Source organism: Salmo salar, chromosome ssa28 (assembly GCF_905237065.1).
Source record: "Salmo salar chromosome ssa28, Ssal_v3.1, whole genome shotgun sequence".
Taxonomy (NCBI): domain Eukaryota; kingdom Metazoa; phylum Chordata; class Actinopteri; order Salmoniformes; family Salmonidae; genus Salmo; species Salmo salar.
In genome coordinates, this window is record NC_059469.1 from 28519557 (window position 1) to 28546094 (window position 26538).

The 26538-nt window shown below is 41.7% G+C and overlaps 1 protein-coding gene across 1 annotated transcript in view; it reads left to right on the forward strand.

Moving 5' to 3' along the window:
* Positions 1 to 26538, forward strand: part of LOC106589815 (CUB and sushi domain-containing protein 1) — a 517802-nt gene that overhangs the window by 453060 nt on the left and 38204 nt on the right. Inside the window, exons 39-48 of the mRNA XM_014180185.2 lie at positions 10681 to 10750; positions 10872 to 10988; positions 18202 to 18411; positions 19487 to 19675; positions 20580 to 20757; positions 21787 to 21932; positions 24631 to 24711; positions 25040 to 25153; positions 25868 to 26056; positions 26205 to 26351. Coding sequence (XP_014035660.2) covers positions 10681 to 10750; positions 10872 to 10988; positions 18202 to 18411; positions 19487 to 19675; positions 20580 to 20757; positions 21787 to 21932; positions 24631 to 24711; positions 25040 to 25153; positions 25868 to 26056; positions 26205 to 26351 — 1441 coding nt within the window. The remainder of the gene's footprint in view (positions 1 to 10680; positions 10751 to 10871; positions 10989 to 18201; positions 18412 to 19486; positions 19676 to 20579; positions 20758 to 21786; positions 21933 to 24630; positions 24712 to 25039; positions 25154 to 25867; positions 26057 to 26204; positions 26352 to 26538) is intronic.

Genomic DNA, 26538 nt, shown 5'->3' on the forward strand with positions numbered 1-26538 from the left:
ACCCCCTACCTTTACATTATAGAGAGAAACACCCTACCTTTACATCTGAGAGAGAAACCAACTACCTTTACATTATAGAGAGAAACCCCCTACCTTCACATTATAGAGAGAAACCCCCTACCTTTACATTATAGAGAGAAACCCCCTACCTTTACATTATAGAGGGAAACCCCCTACCCTCACATTATAGAGAGAAACCCCTACCTTCACATTATAGAGAGAAACCCCTACCTTTACATTATAGAGAGAAACCCCTACCTTTACATCTGAGAGAGAAACCCCCTACCTTTACATTATAGAGAGAAACCCCCTACCTTCACATTATAGAGAGAAACCCCCTACCTTTACATTATAGAGAGAAACCCCCTACCTTTACATCTGAGAGAGAAACCCCCTACCTTTACATCTGAGAGAGAAACCCCCTACCTGTACATTATAGAGAGAAACCCCCTACCTTCACATTAAATAGAGAAACCCCCTACCTTTACATCTGAGAGAGAAACCCCCTACCTGTACATTATAGAGAGAAACACCCTACCTTTACATCTGAGAGAGAAACCCCCTACCTTCACATTATAGAGAGAAACCCCTTACCTTTACATCTGAGAGAGAAACCCCCTACCATCACATTATTGAGAGGAACCCGGTACCATAACATTATAGAGAGAAACCCCCTACCTTTACATCTGAGAGAGAAACCCCCTACCTTTACATTATAGAGAGAAACACCCTACCTTTACATCTGAGAGAGAAACCCCTACCTGTACATTATAGAGAGAAACACCCTACCTTTACATCTGAGAGAGAAACCCCCTACCATCACATTATTGAGAGAAACCCCCTACCTTTACATTATAGAGAGAAAAACCCTACCTTTACATCTGAAAGAGAAACCCCCTACCTTTACATTATAGAGAGAAACCCCCTACCTTTACATTATAGAGGGAAACCCCCTACCCTCACATTATAGAGAGAAACCCCCTACCTTCACATTATAGAGAGAAACACCCTACCTTTACATTATAGAGAGAAACCCCCTACCTTTACATCTGAGAGAGAAACCCCCCACCTGTACATTATAGAGAGAAACCCCCTACCTTCACATTAAAGAGAGAAACCCCCTACCTTTACATCTGAGAGAGAAACCCACCACCTGTATATTATAGAGAGAAACACCCTACCTTTACATCTGAGAGAGAAACCCCCTACCTTCACATTATAGAGAGAAACCCCCTACCTTTACATTATAGAGAGAAACCCCCTACCTTCACATTAAAGAGAGAAACCCCCTACCTTTACATCTGAGAGAGAAACCCCCTACTTTCACATTATAGAGAGAAACCCCCTACCATAACATTATAGAGAGAAACCCCCTACCTTTACATCTGAGAGAGAAACCCCCTACCTTTACATTATAGAGAGAAACACCCTACCTTTACATCTGAGAGAGAAACCCCCTACCTGTACATTATAGAGAGAAACACCCTACCTTTACATCTGATAGAGAAACCCCCTACCTTCACATTATAGAGAGAAACCCCCTACCTTTACATTATAGAGAGAAACACCCTACCTTTACATCTGAGAGAGAAACCAACTACCTTTACATTATAGAGAGAAACCCCCTACCTTCACATTATAGAGAGAAACCCCCTACCTTTACATTATAGAGAGAAACCCCCTACCTTTACATTATAGAGGGAAACCCCCTACCCTCACATTATAGAGAGAAACCCCTACCTTCACATTATAGAGAGAAAACCCCTACCTTTACATTATAGAGAGAAACCCCTACCTTTACATCTGAGAGAGAAACCCCTACCTTTACATTATAGAGAGAAACCCCCTACCTTCACATTATAGAGAGAAACCCCCTACCTTTACATTATAGAGAGAAACCCCCTATCTTCACATTATAGAGAGAAACCCCCTACCTTTACATTATAGAAAGAAACCCCCTACCTTTACATTATAGAGAGAAACCCCTTACCTTTACATTATAGAGAGAAACCCTCTACCTTTACATCTGAGAGAGAAACCCCCTACCTTTACATTATAGAGAGAAACCCCCTACCTTTACATTATAGAGAAACCCCCTACCTTTACATTATAGAGAGAAACCCCTACCTTTACATTATAGAGAGAAACCCCCTACCTTTACATTATAGAGAGAATCCCTCTACCTTTACATCTGAGAGAGAAACCCCCTAGCTTTACATTATAGAGAGAAACCCCCTACCTTCACATTATAGAGAGAAACACCCTACCATTACATTATAGAGAGAAACCCCCTACCTTCACATTATAGAGAGAAACACCCTACCTTTACATTATAGAGAGAAACCCCCTACCTTTACATCTGAGAGAGAAACCCCTACCTTCACATTATAGAGAGAAACACCCTACCTTCACATTATAGAGAGAAACCCCTACTGTTCACATTATAGAGAGAAACCCCTACCTTCACATTATAGAGAGAAACACCCTACCTTCACATTATAGAGAGAAACCCCTACCTTCACATTATAGAGAGAAACACCCTAACTTCACATTATAGAGAGAAACCCCCTACCTTCACATTATAGAGAGAAACACCCTACCTTTACATCTGAGAGAGAAACCAACTACCTTTACATTATAGAGAGAAACCCCCTACCTTCACATTATAGAGAGAAACCCCCTACCTTTACATTATAGAGAGAAACCCCCTACCTTTACATTATAGAGGGAAACCCCCTACCCTCACATTATAGAGAGAAACCCCCTACCTTCACATTATAGAGAGAAAACCCCTACCTTTACATTATAGAGAGAAACCCCCTACCTTTACATCTGAGAGAGAAACCCCCTACCTTTACATTATAGAGAGAAACCCCCTACCTTCACATTATAGAGAGAAACCCCTACCTTTACATTATAGAGAGAAACCCCTACCTTCACATTATAGAGAGAAACCCCCTACCTTTACATTATAGAAAGAAACCCCCTACCTTTACATTATAGAGAGAAACCCCTTACCTTTACATTATAGAGAGAAACCCTCTACCTTTACATCTGAGAGAGAAACCCCCTACCTTTACATTATAGAGAGAAACCCCCTACCTTTACATTATAGAGAAACCCCCTACCTTTACATTATAGAGAGAAACCCCCTACCTTTACATTATAGAGAGAAACCCCCTACCTTTACATTATAGAGAGAATCCCTCTACCTTTACATCTGAGAGAGAAACCCCCTAGCTTTACATTATAGAGAGAAACCCCCTACCTTCACATTATAGAGAGAAACACCCTACCATTACATTATAGAGAGAAACCCCCTACCTTCACATTATAGAGAGAAACACCCTACCTTTACATTATAGAGAGAAACCCCCTACCTTTACATCTGAGAGAGAAACCCCCTACCTTTACATTATAGAGAGAAACCCCCTACCTTCACATTATAGAGAGAAACACCCTACCTGTACATTATAGAGAGAAACCCCCTACCTTCACAATATAGAGAGAAACCCCCTACCTTCACATTATAGAGAGAAACACCCTACCTTCACATTATAGAGAGAAACCCCCTATGTTCACATTATAGAGAGAAACCCCCTACCTTCACATTATAGAGAGAAACACCCTACCTTTACATTATAGAGAGAAACCCCCTACCTTCACATTATAGAGAGAAACACCCTAACTTTACATTATAGAGAGAAACCCCCTACCTTCACATTATAGAGAGAAACACCCTACCTTTACATTATAGAGAGAAACCCCCTACCTTTACATCTGAGAGAGAAACCCCTTACCTGTACATTATAGAGAGAAACCCCCTACCTTCACATTAAAGAGAGAAACCCCCTACCTTTACATCTGAGAGAGAAACCCCCTACCTGTATATTATAGAGAGAAACACCCTACCTTTACATCTGAGAGAGAAACCCCCTACCTTCACATTATAGAGAGAAACCCCTACCTTTACATTATAGAGAGAAACCCCTACCTTCACATTAAAGAGAGAAACCCCCTACCTTTACATCTGAGAGAGAAACCCCCTACTTTCACATTATAGAGAGAAACCCCTACCATAACATTATAGAGAGAAACCCCTACCTTTACATCTGAGAGAGAAACCCCCTACCTTTACATTATAGAGAGAAACACCCTACCTTTACATCTGAGAGAGAAACCAACTACCTTTACATTATAGAGAGAAACCCCCTACCTTTCACATTATAGAGAGAAACCCCCTACCTTTACATTATAGAGAGAAACCCCCTACCTTTACATTATAGAGGGAAACCCCCTACCCTCACATTATAGAGAGAAACCCCCTACCTTCACATTATAGAGAGAAACCCCCTACCTTTACATTATAGAGAGAAACCCCCTACCTTTACATCTGAGAGAGAAACCCCCTACCTTTACATTATAGAGAGAAACCCCCTACCTTCACATTATAGAGAGAAACCCCCTACCTTTACATTATAGAGAGAAACCCCCTACCTTTACATCTGAGAGAGAAACCCCCTACCTTTACATCTGAGAGAGAAACCCCCTACCTGTACATTATAGAGAGAAACCCCCTACCTTCACATTAAATAGAGAAACCCCCTACCTTTACATCTGAGAGAGAAACCCCCTACCTGTACATTATAGAGAGAAACACCCTACCTTTACATCTGAGAGAGAAACCCCCTACCTTCACATTATAGAGAGAAACCCCTTACCTTTACATCTGAGAGAGAAACCCCCTACCATCACATTATTGAGAGAAACCCCGTACCATAACATTATAGAGAGAAACCCCTACCTTTACATCTGAGAGAGAAACCCCCTACCTTTACATTATAGAGAGAAACACCCTACCTTTACATCTGAGAGAGAAACCCCCTACCTGTACATTATAGAGAGAAACACCCTACCTTTACATCTGATAGAGAAACCCCCTACCTTCACATTATAGAGAGAAACCCCCTACCTTTACATTATAGAGAGAAAAACCCTACCTTTACATCTGAAAGAGAAACCCCCTACCTTTACATTATAGAGAGAAACCCCCTACCTTTACATTATAGAGGGAAACCCCCTACCCTCACATTATAGAGAGAAACCCCCTACCTTCACATTATAGAGAGAAACCCCCTACCTTTACATTATAGAGAGAAACCCCCTACCTTCACATCTGAGAGAGAAACCCCCTACCTTTACATTATAGAGAGAAACCCCCTACCTTCACATTATAGAGAGAAACCCCCTACCTTTACATTATAGAGAGAAACCCCCTACCTTTACATTATAGAGGGAAACCCCCTACCCTCACATTATAGAGAGAAACCCCCTACCTTCACATTATAGAGAGAAACCCCTACCTTTACATTATAGAGAGAAACCCCCTACCTTTACATCTGAGAGAGAAACCCCCTACCTTTACATTATAGAGAGAAACCCCTACCTTCACATTATAGAGAGAAACCCCTACCTTTACATTATAGAGAGAAACCCCTACCTTTACATCTGAGAGAGAAACCCCCTACCTTTACATCTGAGAGAGAAACCCCCTACCTGTACATTATAGAGAGAAACCCCCTACCTTCACATTAAATAGAGAAACCCCCTACCTTTACATCTGAGAGAGAAACCCCCTACCTGTACATTATAGAGAGAAACACCCTACCTTTACATCTGAGAGAGAAACCCCCTACCTTCACATTATAGAGAGAAACCCCTTACCTTTACATCTGAGAGAGAAACCCCCTACCATCACATTATTGAGAGAAACCCCGTACCTTAACATTATAGAGAGAAACCCCCTACCTTTACATCTGAGAGAGAAACCCCTACCTTTACATTATAGAGAGAAACACCCTACCTTTACATCTGAGAGAGAAACCCCCTACCTTTACATTATAGAGAGAAACACCCTACCTTTACATCTGATAGAGAAACCCCCTACCTTCACATTATAGAGAGAAACCCCCTACCTTTACATTATAGAGAGAAAAACCCTACCTTTACATCTGAAAGAGAAACCCCCTACCTTTACATTATAGAGAGAAACCCCCTACCTTTACATTATAGAGGGAAACCCCCTACCCTTACATTATAGAGAGAAACCCCCTACCTTCACATTATAGAGAGAAACCCCCTACCTTTACATTATAGAGAGAAACCCCCTACCTTTACATCTGAGAGAGAAACCCCCTACCTTTACATTATAGAGAGAAACCCCCTACCTTCACATTATAGAGAGAAACCCCCTACCTTTACATTATAGAGAGAAACCCCCTACCTTTACATTATAGAGAGAAACCCACTACCTTTACATCTGAGAGAGAAACCCCCTACCTGTACATTATAGAGAGAAACCCCCTACCTTCACATTAAAGAGAGAAACCCCCTACCTTTACATCTGAGAGAGAAACCCCCTACCTTCACATTATAGAGAGAAACACCCTACCTTCACATTATAGAGAGAAACCCCCTATGTTCACATTATAGAGAGAAACCCCCTACCTTCACATTATAGAGAGAAACACCCTACCTTTACATTATAGAGAGAAACCCCCTACCTTCACATTATAGAGAGAAACACCCTAACTTTACATTATAGAGAGAAACCCCCTACCTTCACATTATAGAGAGAAACACCCTACCTTTACATTATAGAGAGAAACCCCTACCTTTACATCTGAGAGAGAAACCCCTTACCTGTACATTATAGAGAGAAACCCCTACCTTCACATTAAAGAGAGAAACCCCCTACCTTTACATCTGAGAGAGAAACCCCTACCTGTATATTATAGAGAGAAACACCCTACCTTTACATCTGAGAGAGAAACCCCCTACCTTCACATTATAGAGAGAAACCCCCTACCTTTACATTATAGAGAGAAACCCCCTACCTTCACATTAAAGAGAGAAACCCCCTACCTTTACATCTGAGAGAGAAACCCCCTACTTTCACATTATAGAGAGAAACCCCCTACCATAACATTATAGAGAGAAACCCCCTACCTTTACATCTGAGAGAGAAACCCCCTACCTTTACATTATAGAGAGAAACACCCTACCTTTACATCTGAGAGAGAAACCAACTACCTTTACATTATAGAGAGAAACCCCCTACCTTCACATTATAGAGAGAAACCCCCTACCTTTACATTATAGAGAGAAACCCCCTACCTTTACATTATAGAGGGAAACCCCCTACCCTCACATTATAGAGAGAAACCCCCTACCTTCACATTATAGAGAGAAACCCCCTACCTTTACATTATAGAGAGAAACCCCCTACCTTTACATCTGAGAGAGAAACCCCCTACCTTTACATTATAGAGAGAAACCCCCTACCTTCACATTATAGAGAGAAACCCCCTACCTTTACATTATAGAGAGAAACCCCTACCTTTACATCTGAGAGAGAAACCCCCTACCTTTACATCTGAGAGAGAAACCCCCTACCTGTACATTATAGAGAGAAACCCCCTACCTTCACATTAAATAGAGAAACCCCCTACCTTTACATCTGAGAGAGAAACCCCCTACCTGTACATTATAGAGAGAAACACCCTACCTTTACATCTGAGAGAGAAACCCCCTACCTTCACATTATAGAGAGAAACCCCTTACCTTTACATCTGAGAGAGAAACCCCCTACCATCACATTATTGAGAGAAACCCGGTACCATAACATTATAGAGAGAAACCCCCTACCTTTACATCTGAGAGAGAAACCCCCTACCTTTACATTATAGAGAGAAACACCCTACCTTTACATCTGAGAGAGAAACCCCCTACCTGTACATTATAGAGAGAAACACCCTACCTTTACATCTGATAGAGAAACCCCCTACCTTCACATTATAGAGAGAAACCCCCTACCTTTACATTATAGAGAGAAAAACCCTACCTTTACATCTGAAAGAGAAACCCCCTACCTTTACATTATAGAGAGAAACCCCCTACCTTTACATTATAGAGGGAAACCCCCTACCCTCACATTATAGAGAGAAACCCCCTACCTTCACATTATAGAGAGAAACCCCCTACCTTTACATTATAGAGAGAAACCCCTACCTTTACATCTGAGAGAGAAACCCCCTACCTTTACATTATAGAGAGAAACCCCCTACCTTCACATTATAGAGAGAAACCCCCTACCTTTACATTATAGAGAGAAACCCCCTACCTTTACATTATAGAGAGAAACCCACTACCTTTACATCTGAGAGAGAAACCCCTACCTGTACATTATAGAGAGAAACCCCTACCTTCACATTAAAGAGAGAAACCCCCTACCTTTACATCTGAGAGAGAAACCCCCTACCTTCACATTATAGAGAGAAACACCCTACCTTCACATTATAGAGAGAAACCCCCTATGTTCACATTATAGAGAGAAACCCCCTACCTTCACATTATAGAGAGAAACACCCTACCTTTACATTATAGAGAGAAACCCCCTACCTTCACATTATAGAGAGAAACACCCTAACTTTACATTATAGAGAGAAACCCCCTACCTTCACATTATAGAGAGAAACACCCTACCTTTACATTATAGAGAGAAACCCCCTACCTTTACATCTGAGAGAGAAACCCCTTACCTGTACATTATAGAGAGAAACCCCCTACCTTCACATTAAAGAGAGAAACCCCCTACCTTTACATCTGAGAGAGAAACCCCCTACCTGTATATTATAGAGAGAAACACCCTACCTTTACATCTGAGAGAGAAACCCCCTACCTTCACATTATAGAGAGAAACCCCCTACCTTTACATTATAGAGAGAAACCCCCTACCTTCACATTAAAGAGAGAAACCCCCTACCTTTACATCTGAGAGAGAAACCCCTACTTTCACATTATAGAGAGAAACCCCTACCATAACATTATAGAGAGAACCCCCTACCTTTACATCTGAGAGAGAAACCCCCTACCTTTACATTATAGAGAGAAACACCCTACCTTTACATCTGAGAGAGAAACCAACTACCTTTACATTATAGAGAGAAACCCCCTACCTTCACATTATAGAGAGAAACCCCCTACCTTTACATTATAGAGAGAAACCCCCTACCTTTACATTATAGAGGGAAACCCCCTTCCCTCACATTATAGAGAGAAACCCCCTACCTTCACATTATAGAGAGAAACCCCCTACCTTTACATTATAGAGAGAAACCCCTACCTTTACATCTGAGAGAGAAACCCCTACCTTTACATCTGAGAGAGAAACCCCCTACCTGTACATTATAGAGAGAAACCCCCTACCTTCACATTAAATAGAGAAACCCCCTACCTTTACATCTGAGAGAGAAACCCCCTACCTGTACATTATAGAGAGAAACACCCTACCTTTACATCTGAGAGAGAAACCCCCTACCTTCACATTATAGAGAGAAACCCCTACCTTTACATCATTATAGAGAGAAACACCCTACCTTTACATCTGAGAGAGAAACCCCTACCTTTACATTATAGAGAGAAACACCCTACCTTTACATCTGATAGAGAAACCCCCTACCTTTACATTATAGAGAGAAACCCCTACCTTTACATCTATAGAGAGAAACCCCTACCTTTACATCTGAAAGAGAAACCCCCTACCTTTACATTATAGAGAGAAACCCCCTACCTTTACATTATAGAGGGAAACCCCCTACCCTCACATTATAGAGAGAAACCCCTACCTTCACATTATAGAGAGAAACCCCCTACCTTTACATTATAGAGAGAAACCCCCTACCTTTACATCTGAGAGAGAAACCCCCTACCTTTACATTATAGAGAGAAACCCCTACCTTCACATTATAGAGAGAAACCCCCTACCTTTACATTATAGAGAGAAACCCCCTACCTTTACATTATAGAGAGAAACCCACTACCTTTACATCTGAGAGAGAAACCCCCTACCTGTACATTATAGAGAGAAACCCCCTACCTTCACATTAAAGAGAGAAACCCCCTACCTTTACATCTGAGAGAGAAACCCCCTACCTGTACATTATAGAGAGAAACACCCTACCTTTACATCTGAGAGAGAAACCCCCTACCTTCACATTATAGAGAGAAACCCCCTACCTTTACATCTGAGAGAGAAACCCCCTACCTTCACATTATAGAGAGAAACCCCCTACCATAACATTATAGAGAGAAACCCCCTACCTTTACATCTGAGAGAGAAACCCCCTACCTTTACATTATAGAGAGAAACACCCTACCTTTACATCTGAGAGAGAAACCCCCTACCTGTACATTATAGAGAGAAACACCCTACCTTTACATCTGATAGAGAAACCCCCTACCTTCACATTATAGAGAGAAACCCCCTACCTTTACATTATAGAGAGAAAAACCCTACCTTTACATCTGAAAGAGAAACCCCCTACCTTCACATTATAGAGAGAAACCCCCTACCTGTACATTATAGAGAGAAACACCCTACCTTTACATCTGAGAGAGAAACCCCCTACCTGTACATTATAGAGAGAAACCCCTTACCTTCACATTATAGAGAGAAACACCCTACCTTTACATTATAGAGAGAAATCCCCTACCTTTACATTATAGAGAGAAACACCCTACCTGTACATTATAGAGAGAAACCCCCTACCTTTACATCTGAGAGAGAAACCAACTGCCTTTACATTATAGAGAGAAACATCCTACCTTTCTATTTTCCAGGGCCACTCTCATATATCCTGTATGCCAGGGACCGTGCGGCGCTGGAACTATCCTCCCCCTCTCTGCATTGGTAAGAACTTTTACTTGGAAGTGGTCACATTCAAGGCAATGGTTTACTGTTTCAGTGTTATTCATTGTCTGCAATATATTTTCAATGTGTGCCACACATTATGTGCATTTTTATTTTCCAGCAAAGTGCGGTGGAACAGCTGTTGACTTGGCCAATGTTATTTTAAGTCCTGGATTCCCTGGCAACTACCCTGGTAACATGGATTGTACATGGAGGATTCTTTTACCAGTTGGATATGGTGAGGAACCTGCTATGATAACGATAATGATAAGAAGCCATGGTTAATTTCAGTAATGCCAGAGATAATAAATTTATTTTTATATCATTTTTGTAATAATCCCCATTAGCTGTTGCAAAAGCAGCAGCTACTCTTCCTGGGGTCCACACAAAACATGAAACATGACATAATACCATAATACCAATACCATACCATACTTCCTAAATAATTTTGTTCACCCAACCTAGAATTCCTTGCAATCAAATGCCGACCGTATTATCTTCCAAGAGAATTTCCCCCCCCACCAAGCAGATCCCTCGTCGGCCCTGAAAGAACTTCACTGGACTCTATGTAAGCTGGAACACATACATCCTGAGGCAGCATTTATTGTAGCTGGGGATTTTAACAAAGCTAACCTAAGAACCATACTTCCTAAATTCTATCAGCATATCGAATGCGCGACAAGAGCTCGTAGCTTTCTGGATCATTGCTACTCGAACTTCCGTGATGCATACAAAGCCCTCCCCCGCCTTGCCTTCGGCAAATCTGACCATGACTTCATTTTGTTGCTCCCAGCCTGTAGACAGAAACTAAAACAGGAAACGCCTGTGCTCCGGTCATTCAACGCTGTTCTGACCAATCGGATTCCACGCTTCAAGATTGCTTAGATCACGTGGACTGGGATATGTTCTGGATAGCCTCAGACAATAACTTTGACGTATACGCTGACTCAGTGAGCGAGTTTATTAGCAAGTGAATCGGAGATGTCGTTCCCTCTGTGACCATTAAAACCTTCCCTAACCAGAAACCGTGGATTGATGGCAGCATTTGCGCGAAACTGAAAGCGCTCACCACCGCTTTTAATCATGGCAAGGCGACTGGAAACATGAACGAATACAAACAGTGCAGCTATTCCCTCCGCAAGGCAATCAAACAAGCAAAGTGTCAGTATAGAGTCAATGTAGAATCGCAATTCAACAGCTCAAACACGAGACATATGTGGCAGGGTCTGCAGTTAATCACGGATTACAAAAAGAAAACCAGCCCCGTCGCGGACACCGACGTCTTGCTCCCAGACAAATTAAACAACTTCTTTGCTCGCTTTTAGGACAATACAGTGCCACTGACACGGCCCGCTACCAAAGCCTGTGGGCTCTCCTTCTCAGTAGCCAACGTGAGTAAAACATTTAAACGTGTTAACCCTCATAAGGCTGACGGCCCAGACGCCATCCCTAGCCGCGTCCTCAGAGCATGCGCAGACCAGCTGGCTGGTGTGTTTACTTACATGTTCAACCAATCCCTATCCCAGTCTGTTGTTCCCACATGCTTCAAGATGGCCACCATTGTTCCTGTTTCCAAGAAAGCTAAGGTAACTGAACTAAATGACTATCGCCCCATTGCACTCACTTCTGTCATCATGAAGTGCTTTGAGAGACTAGTCAAGGACCATACCACCTCCACCCTACCTGATACCCTAGACCCACTCCAATTTGCTTACCGACCCAATATGTCCACTGATGATGCAATCGCCATCACACTGCACACTGCCCTATCCCATCTGGACAAGAGGAATTCCTATGTAAGAATGCTGTTCATTGACTACATCTCAGCATTTACCACCATAGTACCCTCCAAACTTGTCATTAAGCTTGAGACCCTAGGTCTCGACCCCGCACTGTGCAACTGGGTCCTGGACTTTCTGACGGGCCACCCCCAGGTGGTGAAGGTAGGAAACAACATCTCCACCCCGCTGATCCTCAAAACTGGGGCCACACATGGGTGCGTGCTCAGCCCCCTCCTGTATTCCCTGTTCACCTATGACTGCGTGTCCATGCACACTTCCAACTCAATCATTAAGTTTGCAGACGACACCACAGTGGTAGGCCTGATTACCAACAATGATGAGACAGCCTACAGGGAGGAGGTGAGGGCCCTCAGAGTGTGGTGTCAGGAAAATAACCTGTGTGGTGTCAGGAAAACAAAAGAGATGATTGTGGACTTCAGGAAACAGAATTGGGAGTGCACCACCCCCCCCCCCCCACCCACCCCCCCCCCCATCCACATCGACGGGACAGTAGTGGAGAAGGTGGAAAGTTTTAAGTTCCATAGCGTACACATCACGGACAAACTGAAATGGTCCACCCACACAGACAGTGTGGTGAAGAAGGCGCAACAGCACCTCTTCAACCTCAGGAGGCTGAAGAAATTTGGCTTGTCATCTAAAACACTCACAAACTTTTACAGATGCACAATCGAGAGCATCCTGTCGGGCTGTATCACCAGCTGGTACGGAAATTGCACCGCCCTCAACCGCAAGGCTCTCCAGAGGGTAGTGCGGTCTGCACAACGCATCACCGGAGGCAAACTACCTGCCCTCCAGGACACCTACAGCACCCGATGTCACAGGAAGGCCAAAAAGATCATCAAGGACAACAACCACCCGAGCCACTGCCTGTTCACCCCGCTAACATCCAGAAGGCGAGGTCAGTACAGGTGCATCAAAGCTGGGACCAAGAGACTGAAAAACAGCTTCTATCTCAAGGCCATCAGACTGTTAATCAGCCATCACTAACATAGAGAGGCTGCTGCCAACATACAGACTCAAATCTCTGGCCACTTAAATAAACAGACTTAATAAAGTATCACTAGTCACTTTAAACAATGCCACTTTATATAAATGATTACATACCCTACATTACTCATCTCATAAGTGTATACTGTACTCTATGCCATCTACTGCATCTTGCTTATGCCGCACGGCCATCGCTCATCCATATATTTATATGTACATATTCTTATTCATCCCTTTACACTTGTGTGTATAAGGTAGTTGTTGTGAAATTGTTGGATTACTTGTTAGATTTTACTGCATAGTCGGAACTAGAAGCACAAGCATTTCGCTACACTCGCATTAACATCTGCTAACCATGTGTATGTGACCAATAAAATTTGATTTGATTTGAATACAGAACATTAATAGACAATATATTTGTGATTTACATCTCTGCCTGGAACTAACCAAATGTAGTTGTAGTTCGGTGACATCTTCCTTTTGAAAATGGATACCCTTTAGTTATCCTCTTTCTCTATCTACATTTTGAGACATTTGCAGTCAGTTTAGCAATTTACAAGAGAGCTGTTGGTTGCAGCCCACATATTTGAGGTGCTTCACAGTTCAAATGACTCCAGAACAAAGTAAACACTCCAGATGTTAACAAGGTAATTGTGTGTGATTTATAAAGCTATTCAGGCTTTCCTCTGAGCACAAAGAATTCTCTCTACCTAACCTAAGAAAAATATTGTATACTGTATCCAAAAGCAATTTTCTGCCTTATCAAGCAAGAACTTCACAAGTAAGAACAAGAATGATAATTTTGTGCTGTGTGTACAAAAAATGCATTAGCTTGTGTTGTTTACAGGGCCCAATATTTAAAAAATAATAATTAAAAGACACAAGAGGCTTTGCAGACGCTGATGACAGCTTTTAGGACAGACAGAATGGGTAGGATAAAGCATTGTGAGAAAGAGGTACATGGCTGCATAACAACAAGATTATCGTTCAAAGGATTCTCCTAAGCATCACCAAGTGGCAAATGCTTTCTTCCAGCATCAGACCTTTGCTACCCTTGGAAGAACCGAACATAACATAACATAACATAACAGATTTTTTTTGATTGTATTGTATTAATTTCCCATTTCTGTGTCTCCCCTGGAAAAACATGAGCTGATCTCAGTATTAGATTGCTGAATAATTTCTACCATCATAACATATTAGTGAGTTGAAGAGTTTTCCTCAACATGCAAACATGATGTAGCTTGACAAAAAAAAGGTTGGTACAGTAGGTCAAAAGCACATTAAATGAGCCAAGGTAATTGCTGCTAAATGCATTACATGATTACAACACATGTACACACATGCCGCAATTTCACAACATCACTGTTAATAGTTAACACTTTAGGTAATCTCTGGTGAACAGATCTATCTAAACATACAGTAACTGGTATTGTAGAATCTGTCAAGAAGGAATTTTTTATTTGTATTTTTTTTATTTCACCTTTATTTAACCAGGTAGGCCAGTTGAGAACAAGTTCTCATTTACAACTCCGACCTGGCCAAGAAAAAGCAAAGCAGTGCGACACAAACAACACAGAGTTACACATGGAATAAACAGAAGCACAGTCAATAGCACAATAGAAAGTCTATATACAGTGTGTGCAAATGAAGTAAGATTAGGGAGGTAAGGCAATAAATAGGCCATAGTGGTGAAATAATTACAATTTAGCAATTAAACACTGGATTGATAGATGTGCAGAAGATGAATGTGCAAGTAGAGATACTGGGGTGCAAAGGAGCAACAAAAAAAATACAATATGGGGATGAGGTAGTTGGGTGGGCTATTTACAGATGGGCTATGTACAGGTGCAATGATCTGTACGCTGCTCTGACAGCTGATGCTTAAAGTTAGTGAGGGAGATATGAGTCTCCAGCTTCAGTGATTTTTGAAATTCGTTCCCGTCATTGGCAGCAGAGAACTGGAAGGAAAGGCGGCCAATGGAGGAGTTGGCTTTGGGGGTGACCAGTGAGATATACCTGCTGGAGCACGTGCTGCTATGGTGACCAGTGAGCTGAGATAAGGCGGGACTTTACCTAGCAAATACTTATAGATGACCTGGAGCCAGTGGGTTTGGCAGCGACAAATTTGAAGCGAGGGCCAAGCCATTGAAAGCATACAGGTCACAGTGGAGGGTAGTAGATGGGGCTTTGGTGACAAAATGGATGGCACTGTGATAGACTGCATCCAATTCGCTGAGCAGAGTGTTGGAGGCTATTCTGTAAATGACATCGCCGAAGTCATGGATCGGTAGGATAGTCAGTTTTACGAGGGTATGTTTGGCAGCATGAGTGAAGGATGCTTTGTTGCGAAATAGGAAGCCGATTCTAGATTTAATTTTGGATTGGAGATGCTTGATGTGAGTCTGGAAGGAGAGTTTACAGTCTAACCAGACACCTGGGTATTGGTAGTTGTCCACATATTCTATGTCAGAACCGTCCAGAGTAGTGATGCTAGACGGGCGGGCAGGTGCCGGCAGCGATCAGTTGAAGAGCATGTATTTAGTTATACTTGCATTTAAGAGCAGTTGGAGGCCATGGATGGAGAGTTGTATGGCATTGAAACTCATCTGGAGGTTTGTTAACACAGTGTCCAAAGAAGGGCCAGAAGTATACAGAATGGTGTCATCTGTGTAGAGGTGGATCAGAGAATCACCAGCAGCAAGAGCGACATCATTGATGTATACAGAGAAAAGAGTCGGCCCGAGAATTGAACCCTGTGGCACCCCCATAGAAACTACCAGAGGTCCGGACAACAGGCCCTCCGATTTGACACACTGAACTCTGTCTGAGAAGTAGTTGGTGAACCAGGCGAGGCAGTCATTTGAGAAACCAAGGCTGCTGAGTCTGCCGATAAGAATGTGGTGATTGACAGAGTTGAAAGCCTTGGCCAGGTCGATGAATACGGCTGCAGAGTATTATCTCTTATCGATGGCGGTTATGATATCGTTTAGGACCTTGAGTGTGGCTGTGGTGCACCCATGACCAGCTCGGAAATCAGATTGCAGAGCGGAGAAGGTATGGTGGGATTCGAAATGGTCGGTGATCTGTTTGTTAACTTGGCTTTCGAAGACTTTAGAATGGCAGGGTAGGATAGATATAGGTCTGTAACAGTTTGGGTCTAGGCTGTCTCTCCCTTTGAAGAGGGGGATGACCGCGGCAGCTTTCCAATCTTTAGGGATCTCAGATGATACAAAAGAGAGGTTGAACAGGTTAGTAATAAGGGTTGCAACAATTGTGGTGGATAATTTTAGAAAGAGAGGGTCCAGATTGTCTAGCCCAGCTGATTTGTAGGGGTCCAGATTTTGCTGCTCTTTCAGAACATCAGCTATCTGGATTTGGGTGAAGGGGAAATGGGGGAGGCTTGGGCAAGTTGCTGTGGGGGGTGCAGAGCTGTTGACCAGGGTAGGGTTAGCCAGGTGGAAAGCATGGCCAGCCGTAGAAAAATGCTTATTGAAATTCTCGATTATCGTAGATTTTTCGGTGGTGACAGTGTTTCCTAGCCTCAGTGCAGTGGGCAGCTGGGAGGAGGTGCTCTTATTCTCCATGGATTTTACAGTGTCCCAGAACTTTTTGGAGTTTATGCTACATGATGCAAATTTCTGTTTGAAAAAGCTAGCCTTTGCTTTCCTAACTGCCTGAATATGTTGGTTCCTAACTTCAGTACGCCACAGGATGTTTTTGTTCTGGTCAAGGGCAGTCAGGTCTGGAGTGAACCAAGGGAGGTTCTGTTCTTAGTTCTTAGTTATACATTTTTTTAATGGGTCATGCTTATTCAAGATGGTGAGGAAGGCATTTTTAAAGAATAACCAGGCATCCTCTACTAACGGAATGAGGTCAATATCCTTCCAGGATACATGGGCCAGGTCGATTAGAAAGGCCTGCTCGCTGAAGTGTTTTAGGGAGCATTTGACAGTGATGAGGGGTGGTCATGTGACTGCGGACCCATTACGGACGCAGGCAATGAGGCAGTGATCGCTGAGATCCTGGTTGAAGACAGCAGAGGTGTATTTAGAGGGCAGGCTGGTCAGGATGATATCTATGAGGGTGCCCGTGTTTACGGATTTACGGTTGTACCTGGTAGGTTCCATGATAATTTGTGTGAGATTGAGGGCATCTAGCTTAGATTGTAGGATGGCCAGGGTGTTAAGCATATCCAAGTTTAGGTCACCTAACAGTACGAACTCTGAAGATAAATGGGGGGCGATTAATTCACATATGGTGTCCAGGGCACAGCTGGGGGCTGAGGGAGATCTATAACAAGCGACAACAGTGAGAGACATATTTCTGGAAAAGTGGATTTTTAAATGTAGAAGCTCGAACTGTTTGGGCAGTTTGAGCACAAAAATGGGATGTGTGGGCAAACGAGCAGCAGTATTTCCAGTGTTGGATTTTTCATCACAGGTTATTTGGACAAATCTCGATTTCAAGATTTCACAAAATCACGATCAGATGTTAGCATCTTTTGAATTTCAGTAGGGGAGGGGACATTCGACCCATAGACTTGCCTGTAACTTTCAAAGACGGAGGGATACATGTTTTGGTTGTGAAATAAACATAGCTCCTTGAACCGAAGCCTTTGTCCATACAGTATATCTCATATAATGTTTCTGTGTTTTACAGGGGCTCATATTCAGTTCCTCAACTTCTCCTCTGAAGACAACCATGATTTTTTAGAGGTGCGAAATGGGCCGCAGCACAGCAGCTCTCTGATTGGACAGTTTAGCGGAAGTCAGCTGCCGCCCAACCTGCTGAGTACAACACATGAGACCGTGATTCACTTCTACAGTGACCACTCTGAAAACAGGCAGGGATTCAAACTGACCTACCAAGGTGAGGTGTACTTCATTTTCATCCACCATGTCTAGCATGGTTTCCCCTCACCTAAAAGAGCTTGGTTTGTATTGGTTTCAATTGACAATTTTGTTGGCGCTAGGCTTGGATGTTGTTTTGGGCCGTTTGTGTCAAATCTGGGAAAGAATCTATGGGAATGTCTGAAGTGAAATCCTTATTGATACTGTTTTTATCTATCTTCTGTTGATATGCTCTAGCTTTCTTTTTAGGATTATTCAAGGTTAAATGCAAAATAGATGGAATGCCAGCTTCAAGGACTTAAGTACCTGTCAGTTAAATTATCTGAGAATCTGCCCTCTCAGGGTCATTGAGAGGTTACTCCGTTATGTGGCTTCTCCCGCCTGGACAAAGCATTCAGAATCAATGGAGAGCGGCATTTAGATGTTGAGTGCACTTTGATGTTATGGGGCTATTTTTCTTCCACTGGTCCTGGGGTTCTTGTTAAGGTCAATGGCAACTGTAGATGTTGAGTGCATGGCTTCCACTTTTCAAGAGATAACCCTGTGTGTCATCTTCTTCCACATATAGGCCAGAGGGTTCATATCCTGGCTTTTCCTCTTCTCCTCTTACAACAAAACCCACCACATGTCATTTAACAATTGCTCGCTCATTGTACGCAAAAAGAAATGTGAACTTGATCGTCAATTTCCAGCACTGTCAAGCTTCAATAGATTTTTGGAGTAACGTTGCTGTAACGTTGCTGTATTTTTTAGGTTGAAATAGAAAAGTTTATTTGTTTCCTGGCGTCCATTCTTTGTTGTTGGCATTATGCTTGAAATAGACATGTCATCGTGACATTTCGTGCAAATGTGTCTGACAGGTGTCATGTGTGTTCCAGTACTGTCTCAAAAGGTTAAGTGGGATGGGTCACCTGTGGGCTGTGGACGAGAGTCCACATAATTTGTTTGAACATTTCTTGTTGAAATATGTTTTATTTTGTTGTGATGTATGTGCATTCCTGTTGTAAGAAATATGTATTTTTATTGCATAAGCTTGTCAAAAAACGTGACATTTTCTAGGTGTAACCCCACTTTCTTTCACTCTTGCGTTTTAGCATATGAATTGCAGAATTGCCAAGACCCTACTCCATTCCCTAACGGATATATTATTAATAATGACTACAATGCTGGCCAGTCAATAACTTTTGAGTGCTTTCCTGGATACGTTCTGATTGGACATCCTGTGCTCACATGCCAACATGGAATCAACAGAAAATGGAATCATCCCTTTCCCCATTGTGAGGGTGAGCATGGGTTAATATTATACATAACAGATATTTTACCAAAAGCATCAATGGCTTCTTTGCTTTATTTATCAAACTATTTTAGAATGTATTTGTTAGGACGTTTTTATCAGCCCTATACTAGATGTTATTATATAACCCTCGTAATACTGTTGTGAAGTTTGGTTCTGTTATACTGTATGAAAAAAGGCAGTGTTTCCCAAAACTGCCTCTCATATTACTGCCTTTGAAAACTGCTCCAGTTGAGACCCACACTACTGGGACATGTGCTAAATTTCTTCTGCATTGAGCAGTGTACGAGCTGGCAAAGGCTTACTCAATCAATACCTGCAAAGATTTCTCAGAGCTGTCCCTCATTCCACGACACCTTTCAGCGTCATGGTATTGTGTTTTGGAGGTGTATTTGGTAAATTGGGTTCTTGTTGAAGTAGTTGAAGTCATCACTGCATCCCTTTTGGGTTCAAAGTTGTGCAGGATTGACTAATCCTAGATACCAGGGAAAGAGACACTTACCATGATAGTATAACACAGTATGGGGTTTGCTCTGTTGTCAAAACTGCTCTCGTGATTGCTGCTCATAATATTTAATCTACAAGTAATACAGTGTACAGATATTTGAAATTAAGGTTCAATTGGTGAAGAAATGCTCTTAAGTTGTTAACAGACAAATAACACCAATCTACTTAACATCAATTCCTATTATATGCTCTATGTTTAGCAGACAGTTTTATCCAGAGCAACTTACAGTACTGAGTGGATACATTTAATACTTTTTTCCCCTGTTCTGGTCCCCCGTGGGAATCAAACACACAACCCTGGCGTTGCAAGCACCACACTCTACCAACTGAGCCACATGGGACATACCCTCTGTGATGATACCGCTCCGTCTTGTCTTCTACTGCAGCTCCATGTGGCTACAATATGACAGCGCAGAATGGCACCATATTCTCACCCCAGTACCCAAATGAGTACCCTAACTCACAGGACTGTACCTGGCTTATCACCGTGCCACATGGACATGGAATTTACATCAACTTCACCCTGCTTCAGACAGAGCCTGTCACAGATTACATTGCTGTATGGTAAGGGATTAATGGTTTCTCACAAGCCCCATCAGTTTATAATTGGCTGATATGTCTTTTACTGTGAAGAACTACCATGTACTTCACAGCACAGGATGAGCAGGTTGATGTTTATTGGGATGAGTCTTGTCCTGGAGGCAGACCTGAGCGATTTCCGCTAGATGGGGCAGCTGCAAAGTCAAAATTGTCTGTATTGTAAAAATTCAAGAAAAAATAGCTTTTTGCTCTTAATTTAAGGTTAGGGTTAACACTCAGTGTGGTTAAGGTTAGGGTCAAGGTTAGGTTTAGGTTTAAATATCCGATTTTATGACTTTGTGGTTGTGCCAGCAAGGGCACAGACATCAGTTCAACGTCTAGTTTTGTTTTATATTTAGTTGAATTGTCAATGAACATGAATTCAACGTGCAAATCCAATTAGTTTTCCACATTGATTCATCATCGTCAAATAATTTTTTGGGGTTGAAATGGCGTGGAAACAATGTTGATTCAGCCAGTTTTTGCCCAGTGGGCACTCTGCGGAGCTGCCTCCAGAACAAGATTCATGACAAAAAACGCTAACCTGCACAGGAAAACCCAGAGTTATACTGTAAATACAGCAAGACAGGAAACAAATCAACATAGTGCCTTTTTATTCCTTTTATTATTGAAGATGAACTTGAATGTCACAATATAATAAGTGCATGCCATGGTTTAATCTGCAGCACCCGAGAGTGGATTAAAACTATGTATTTCAATGGGTAAAATACACACTTTCTGCCACAATACAGCCCTCTGTGAGTTATATGGATTATTCATCTTCAGAAGCCATTAAAAGAGGCCAGTAGTCTGTAAAGTCATCATTTTTTGCTGTTTTCATTCAACACTGTCTGTAATGTAATGGTTTTTATATGAACGTCAGCACAAATCTTGCTATAGATTTGAGAGCAAATCAATTCAACCAAGCCACACTCAAATTCTGGACATTATTGCAATGTTTAATGTGTGTGTTATAAATGTAATGCACTTTCAATGTCTTCTGGCCTCTTCCAGGGATGGCCCTGAGCAGAGCTATCCACAGCTTGGGATTTTCAGTGGCAATACAGCGCTAGAGTCAGCCTACAGTTCTTTCAATCAGGTCCTTATCAAGTTTCACAGTGACTTCTCCACAAGTGGATTCTTTGTCCTCAATTTCCATGGTCAGTTTCTCTTCCAAATAAAAAAATGTTGCAGCTAAAATGCAATGCTGCTAAAGCTTGCTGATTCCCTGTTTTGAAAATATTTCAGAAATAAAGTTATCTCACATTGTTTTTAATTTGTGACCGGGTGAATGTGGTCAATTGTCCTCTAACAGATTGTATTTATATGTACAGTTGAAGTCGGAAGTTTACATACAATTAGGTTGGAGTCATTAAAACTCATTTTTCAACCACTCCACAAATTTCTTGTGAACAAACTATAGTTTTGGCAAGTCGGTTAGGACATTTACTTTGTGCATGACACAAGTCATTTTTCCAACAATTGTTTACAGACAGATTATTTCACTTATAATTCACTGCATCACAATTCCAGTTGGTCAGAAGTTTACCTACACTAAGTTGACTGTGCCTTTCAAAAGAAATCAGCCAAGACAAAAGAATTGTGGACCTCCACAAGTCTGGTTCATTCTTGGGAGCAATTTCCAAATGCCTGAAGGTACCACGTTCATCTGTACAAACAATAGTACGCAAATATAAACACCATGGGACCACACAGCCGTCATACCGCTCAGGAAGGAGACGCGTTCTGTCTCCTAGAGATGAACGTACTTTGGTGCAAAAAGTGCAAATCTATCCCAGAACAACAGCAAAGGACCTTGTGAAGATCCTGGAGGAAAAAATATTTATATCCACAGTAAAACGAGTCCTATATCGACATAACCAGAAAGGTCGCTCAGCAAGGAAGAAGCCACTGCTCCAAAACCGCCATAAAAAAGCCAGACTACGGTTTGCAACTGCAAATGGGGACAAAGATCGTACTTTTTGGAGAAATGTCCTCTGGTCTGATGAAACAAAAATAGAACTGTTTGGCCATAATGACCATCATTATGTTTGGAGGAAAAAGGAGGAGGCTTGCAAGCCGAAGAACACCATCCCAACCATGAAGCATGTGGGTGGCAGCATCATGTTGTGGTGGTGCTTTGCTGTAGGAGGGAATGGTGCACTTCACAAAATAGATGGCATCATGAGGAATGAAAATTATGTGGACATATTGAAGCAACACCTCAAGACATCAGTCAGGAAGTTAAAGCTTGGTCGCAAATGGGTCTTCCAAATGGACAATGACCCCAAGCATACGTCCACAGTTGTGGCAAAATGGCTTAAGGACAACAAAGTCAAGGTATTGGAGTGGCCATCACAAAGCCCTGACCTCAAGCCTACAGAAAGTTTGTGGGCAGGACTGAAAAAGCGTGTGTGAGCAAGGAGGCCTACAAACATGATTCAGTTACACCAGCTCTGTCAGGAGGAATGGGCCAAAACTCACCCAACTTATTGTGGGAAGCTTGTGGAAGGCTACACGAAACATTTGACCCAAGTTAACTATTTAAAGGCAATGCTACCGAATACTAATTGAGTGTATGTAAACTTCTGACCCACTGGGAATGTGATGAAAGAAATAAAAGCTGAAATAAATCATTCTCTCTACTATTATTCTGATATTTCACATTCTTAAAATAACGTGGTGATCCTAACTGACCTAAGACAGGGAATTTTTACTAGGATTAAATGTCAGGAATTGTGAAAAACTGAGTTTCAATGTATTTTGCTAAGGTGTATGTAAACTTCCGACTTCAACTGTATATGCCCATCCCTTTATTTTGTGTGATTTCTTAGTTTTTCTTAGTTTTTTTTAATGTTTGTATAATACATCAATAAAATCAATTTAGCCTCAAATAAATAATGAAACATGTTCAATTTGGTTTAAATAATGCAAAAACAAAGTGTTGGAGAAGAAAGTAAAAGTGCAATATGTGCCATGTAAGAAAGCTAACGTTTAAGTGCCTTGCTCAGAACATATGAAAGCTGGTGGTTCTTTTTAACATGAGTCTTCAATATTCCCAGGTAAGAAGTTTTAGGTTGTAGTTATTATAGGAATTATAGGACTATTTCTCTCTATACGATTTGTATTTCAGATACCTTTGACTATTGGATGTTCTTATAGGCACTTTAGTATTGCCAGTGTAACAGTATAGCTTCCGTCCCTCTCCTCGCTCCTACCTGGGCTCGAACCAGGAACATATCGACAACAGCCACCCTCGAAGCAGCGTTACCCATACAGAGCAAGGGGAACAACTACTCCAATTCGAGGAGAAATTAACAGGCACCGCATCGATTATATGCAATGCAGGACACGTTAGATAAACTAGTAATATCATCAGCCATGTGTAGTTAACTAGTGATTATGTTAAGATTGATTGTTTTTTATAAGATAAGTTTAATGCTAGCTAGCAACTTACCTTGGCTTCTTGCTGCCCTCGCGTAACAGGTAGTTAGCCTGCCATGCAGGCTCCTCGTGGAGTGCAATGTAAGGCAGGTGGTTAGAGCGTTGGACTAGTAACCGGAAGGTTGCAAAAACGAATCCCCCCTGAACAAGGCAGTTAACCCCCGTTCCTAGGCCGTCATTGAAAATAAGAATGTGTTCTTAATCTGACTTGCCTAGTTAAATAAAGGTGTAAAAAAAAACGGCAAATCGGTGGCCAAAAATACCGATTACCGATTGTTATGAAAACTTGAAATCGGCCCTAATTAATCGGCCAGTCCGATTAATCGGTCGACCTCTAATACGTATCCATAAGTATAGTTTTCTGTTGATTATGTGATTTTGGCAAATTACTTATTAATTCTTTCTCTCCTCCAGCCTATCGTCTAAAGAAATGCCCACCTCCCCCATCAGTGGAAGAAGCTGAAATAGTATACGAAGATCAAGATTATGAAATAGGTAAGTTTGTACCAGAGAGATGGTCAACACTGGGTTATATAATTCAACACAGAGTTGCAGTGGGAAGTCAGACAGTGACCCGCTACATGATTCAGTTTAAACATGTTCCTATGTGACTTTGAATAAAAGAAGTATACCATGCTGTAGTGTGAACCTTTATTTGAAATTATCTTGGACAACCATGTTAGGGGTATATAGCAGGCTGTTATGTAATATAGCTGTTGGTATTGTCTCGAGAGACATAAACTTAATATCCAATGTAGGTATCCATCAGATGTTGATGATGTCACATCTGCTATAAGACGTATGAAATAATTATTTTGTCCAGGAGACGTTGTGAAGTATCGCTGCTTCCCTGGATTTACCCTGGTAGGCAACAGTGAGCTTACCTGTAAACTTAACTCTCATCTCCAGTTTGAGAGTCCTCCGCCTACTTGTGAAGGTAAGAGAATGTTCTGACCTTTTCTGATTATTTTATTTATTATTCCATTTATAACAGGAGGTGAACTTTCAGCTCAGATACTTCCAGTTATCTGCTTTTACAAGCATATCAGTTTACCTGCCTGTTATTTTTAATCTGACGTTCTACCATTGTTTCTTTGTATCATTCTGATGACTCCTTTATACAACACTATTACTAGACATTGTTCCAAGGTGTGCATCAGCCTGTTAAAAAACTAAGTGCAACTAGAGTGTAGCTAGAGTCTCTGTGACTCTTTGAAATCGAAGCTCTGACTGAAAGTGAGTCACAGATTGAATGGCTTATGAATGGTGTACATATCATTTCTAATTATAGTGCCAATGTGATGACACAGATGGAAGGCAGCAGTATGGTTCCATTAGCACAGCACAAAGTACATTTTCTGGGGAGATATGGAGATAAGCGCAGCAGAGTTTCCTTAAATGTTGTAATTCCGTAATGCAGCTATGGTCCATTCGGTTTGTTTTCATTATCATTTGCCCACAGGGTAGAAGAGAACAGGAAAATGGAAAATGCCTTCACATTATTTCTTGCCATAGATCACTAACCCTGGCCTCATTTGGATTTAGCAACCTGGAGAAGTTCAAGAGAAGTACAGTTGAGGTGATAAAGATGTGTACTGCAGCAGTAATTAACTATTTCTCATTTGTCTGCATGTGTGTGTTGTGCGTTTAGCCCAGTGTCCTGCAAATGAAGAACGCTCCTCCTCATCAGGAGTTATCCTTAGTCCAGGTTTCCCTAAAAACTACCCCAACTCTCAGACCTGCTCCTGGGCCATCAGGGTTCAACCTGCGTACACTATCTCCATCTTCGTGGAGATGTTTCAGAGTGAGAAGCAGTTCGATGAACTTGAGATCTTTGACGGTAATTTCCTCTTCCAACAGCCAACTAAGTCATATGCATGTTTTATTTTGTTTGTTCTAAAATGTTTATGCCATGTCAGAGATGATTTAATGTTCAAATACCTTACAACAAGCACTGTCATTTGTGAGTGTTACTTTTGCTCTGTTAGGACCATCTGGCCAGAGCCCTTTGCTGGTGGCCCTTAGTGGAAATCACTCCACACAGTTAAACTTTACAAGCAAGACCAACCACCTTTACCTGAGATGGTCCACTGATCATGCAACCAGCAAAAGAGGATTCAGAATCCGCTACACAGGTTTGTAGTGCATAACAATATGTTTCAGTTTGTGATAAGGCTTTAACGCCCATGTGCTGTGGGGATGTCTATTTCTACTAATGCATCATCATTCGTATGTTTCATTACAGACATCAAATGAAACATTTGAATTACAGGACATTCAAAAAGTGGGACAGCGCCATAGCCTTTTTTCTCTTGTATGGGT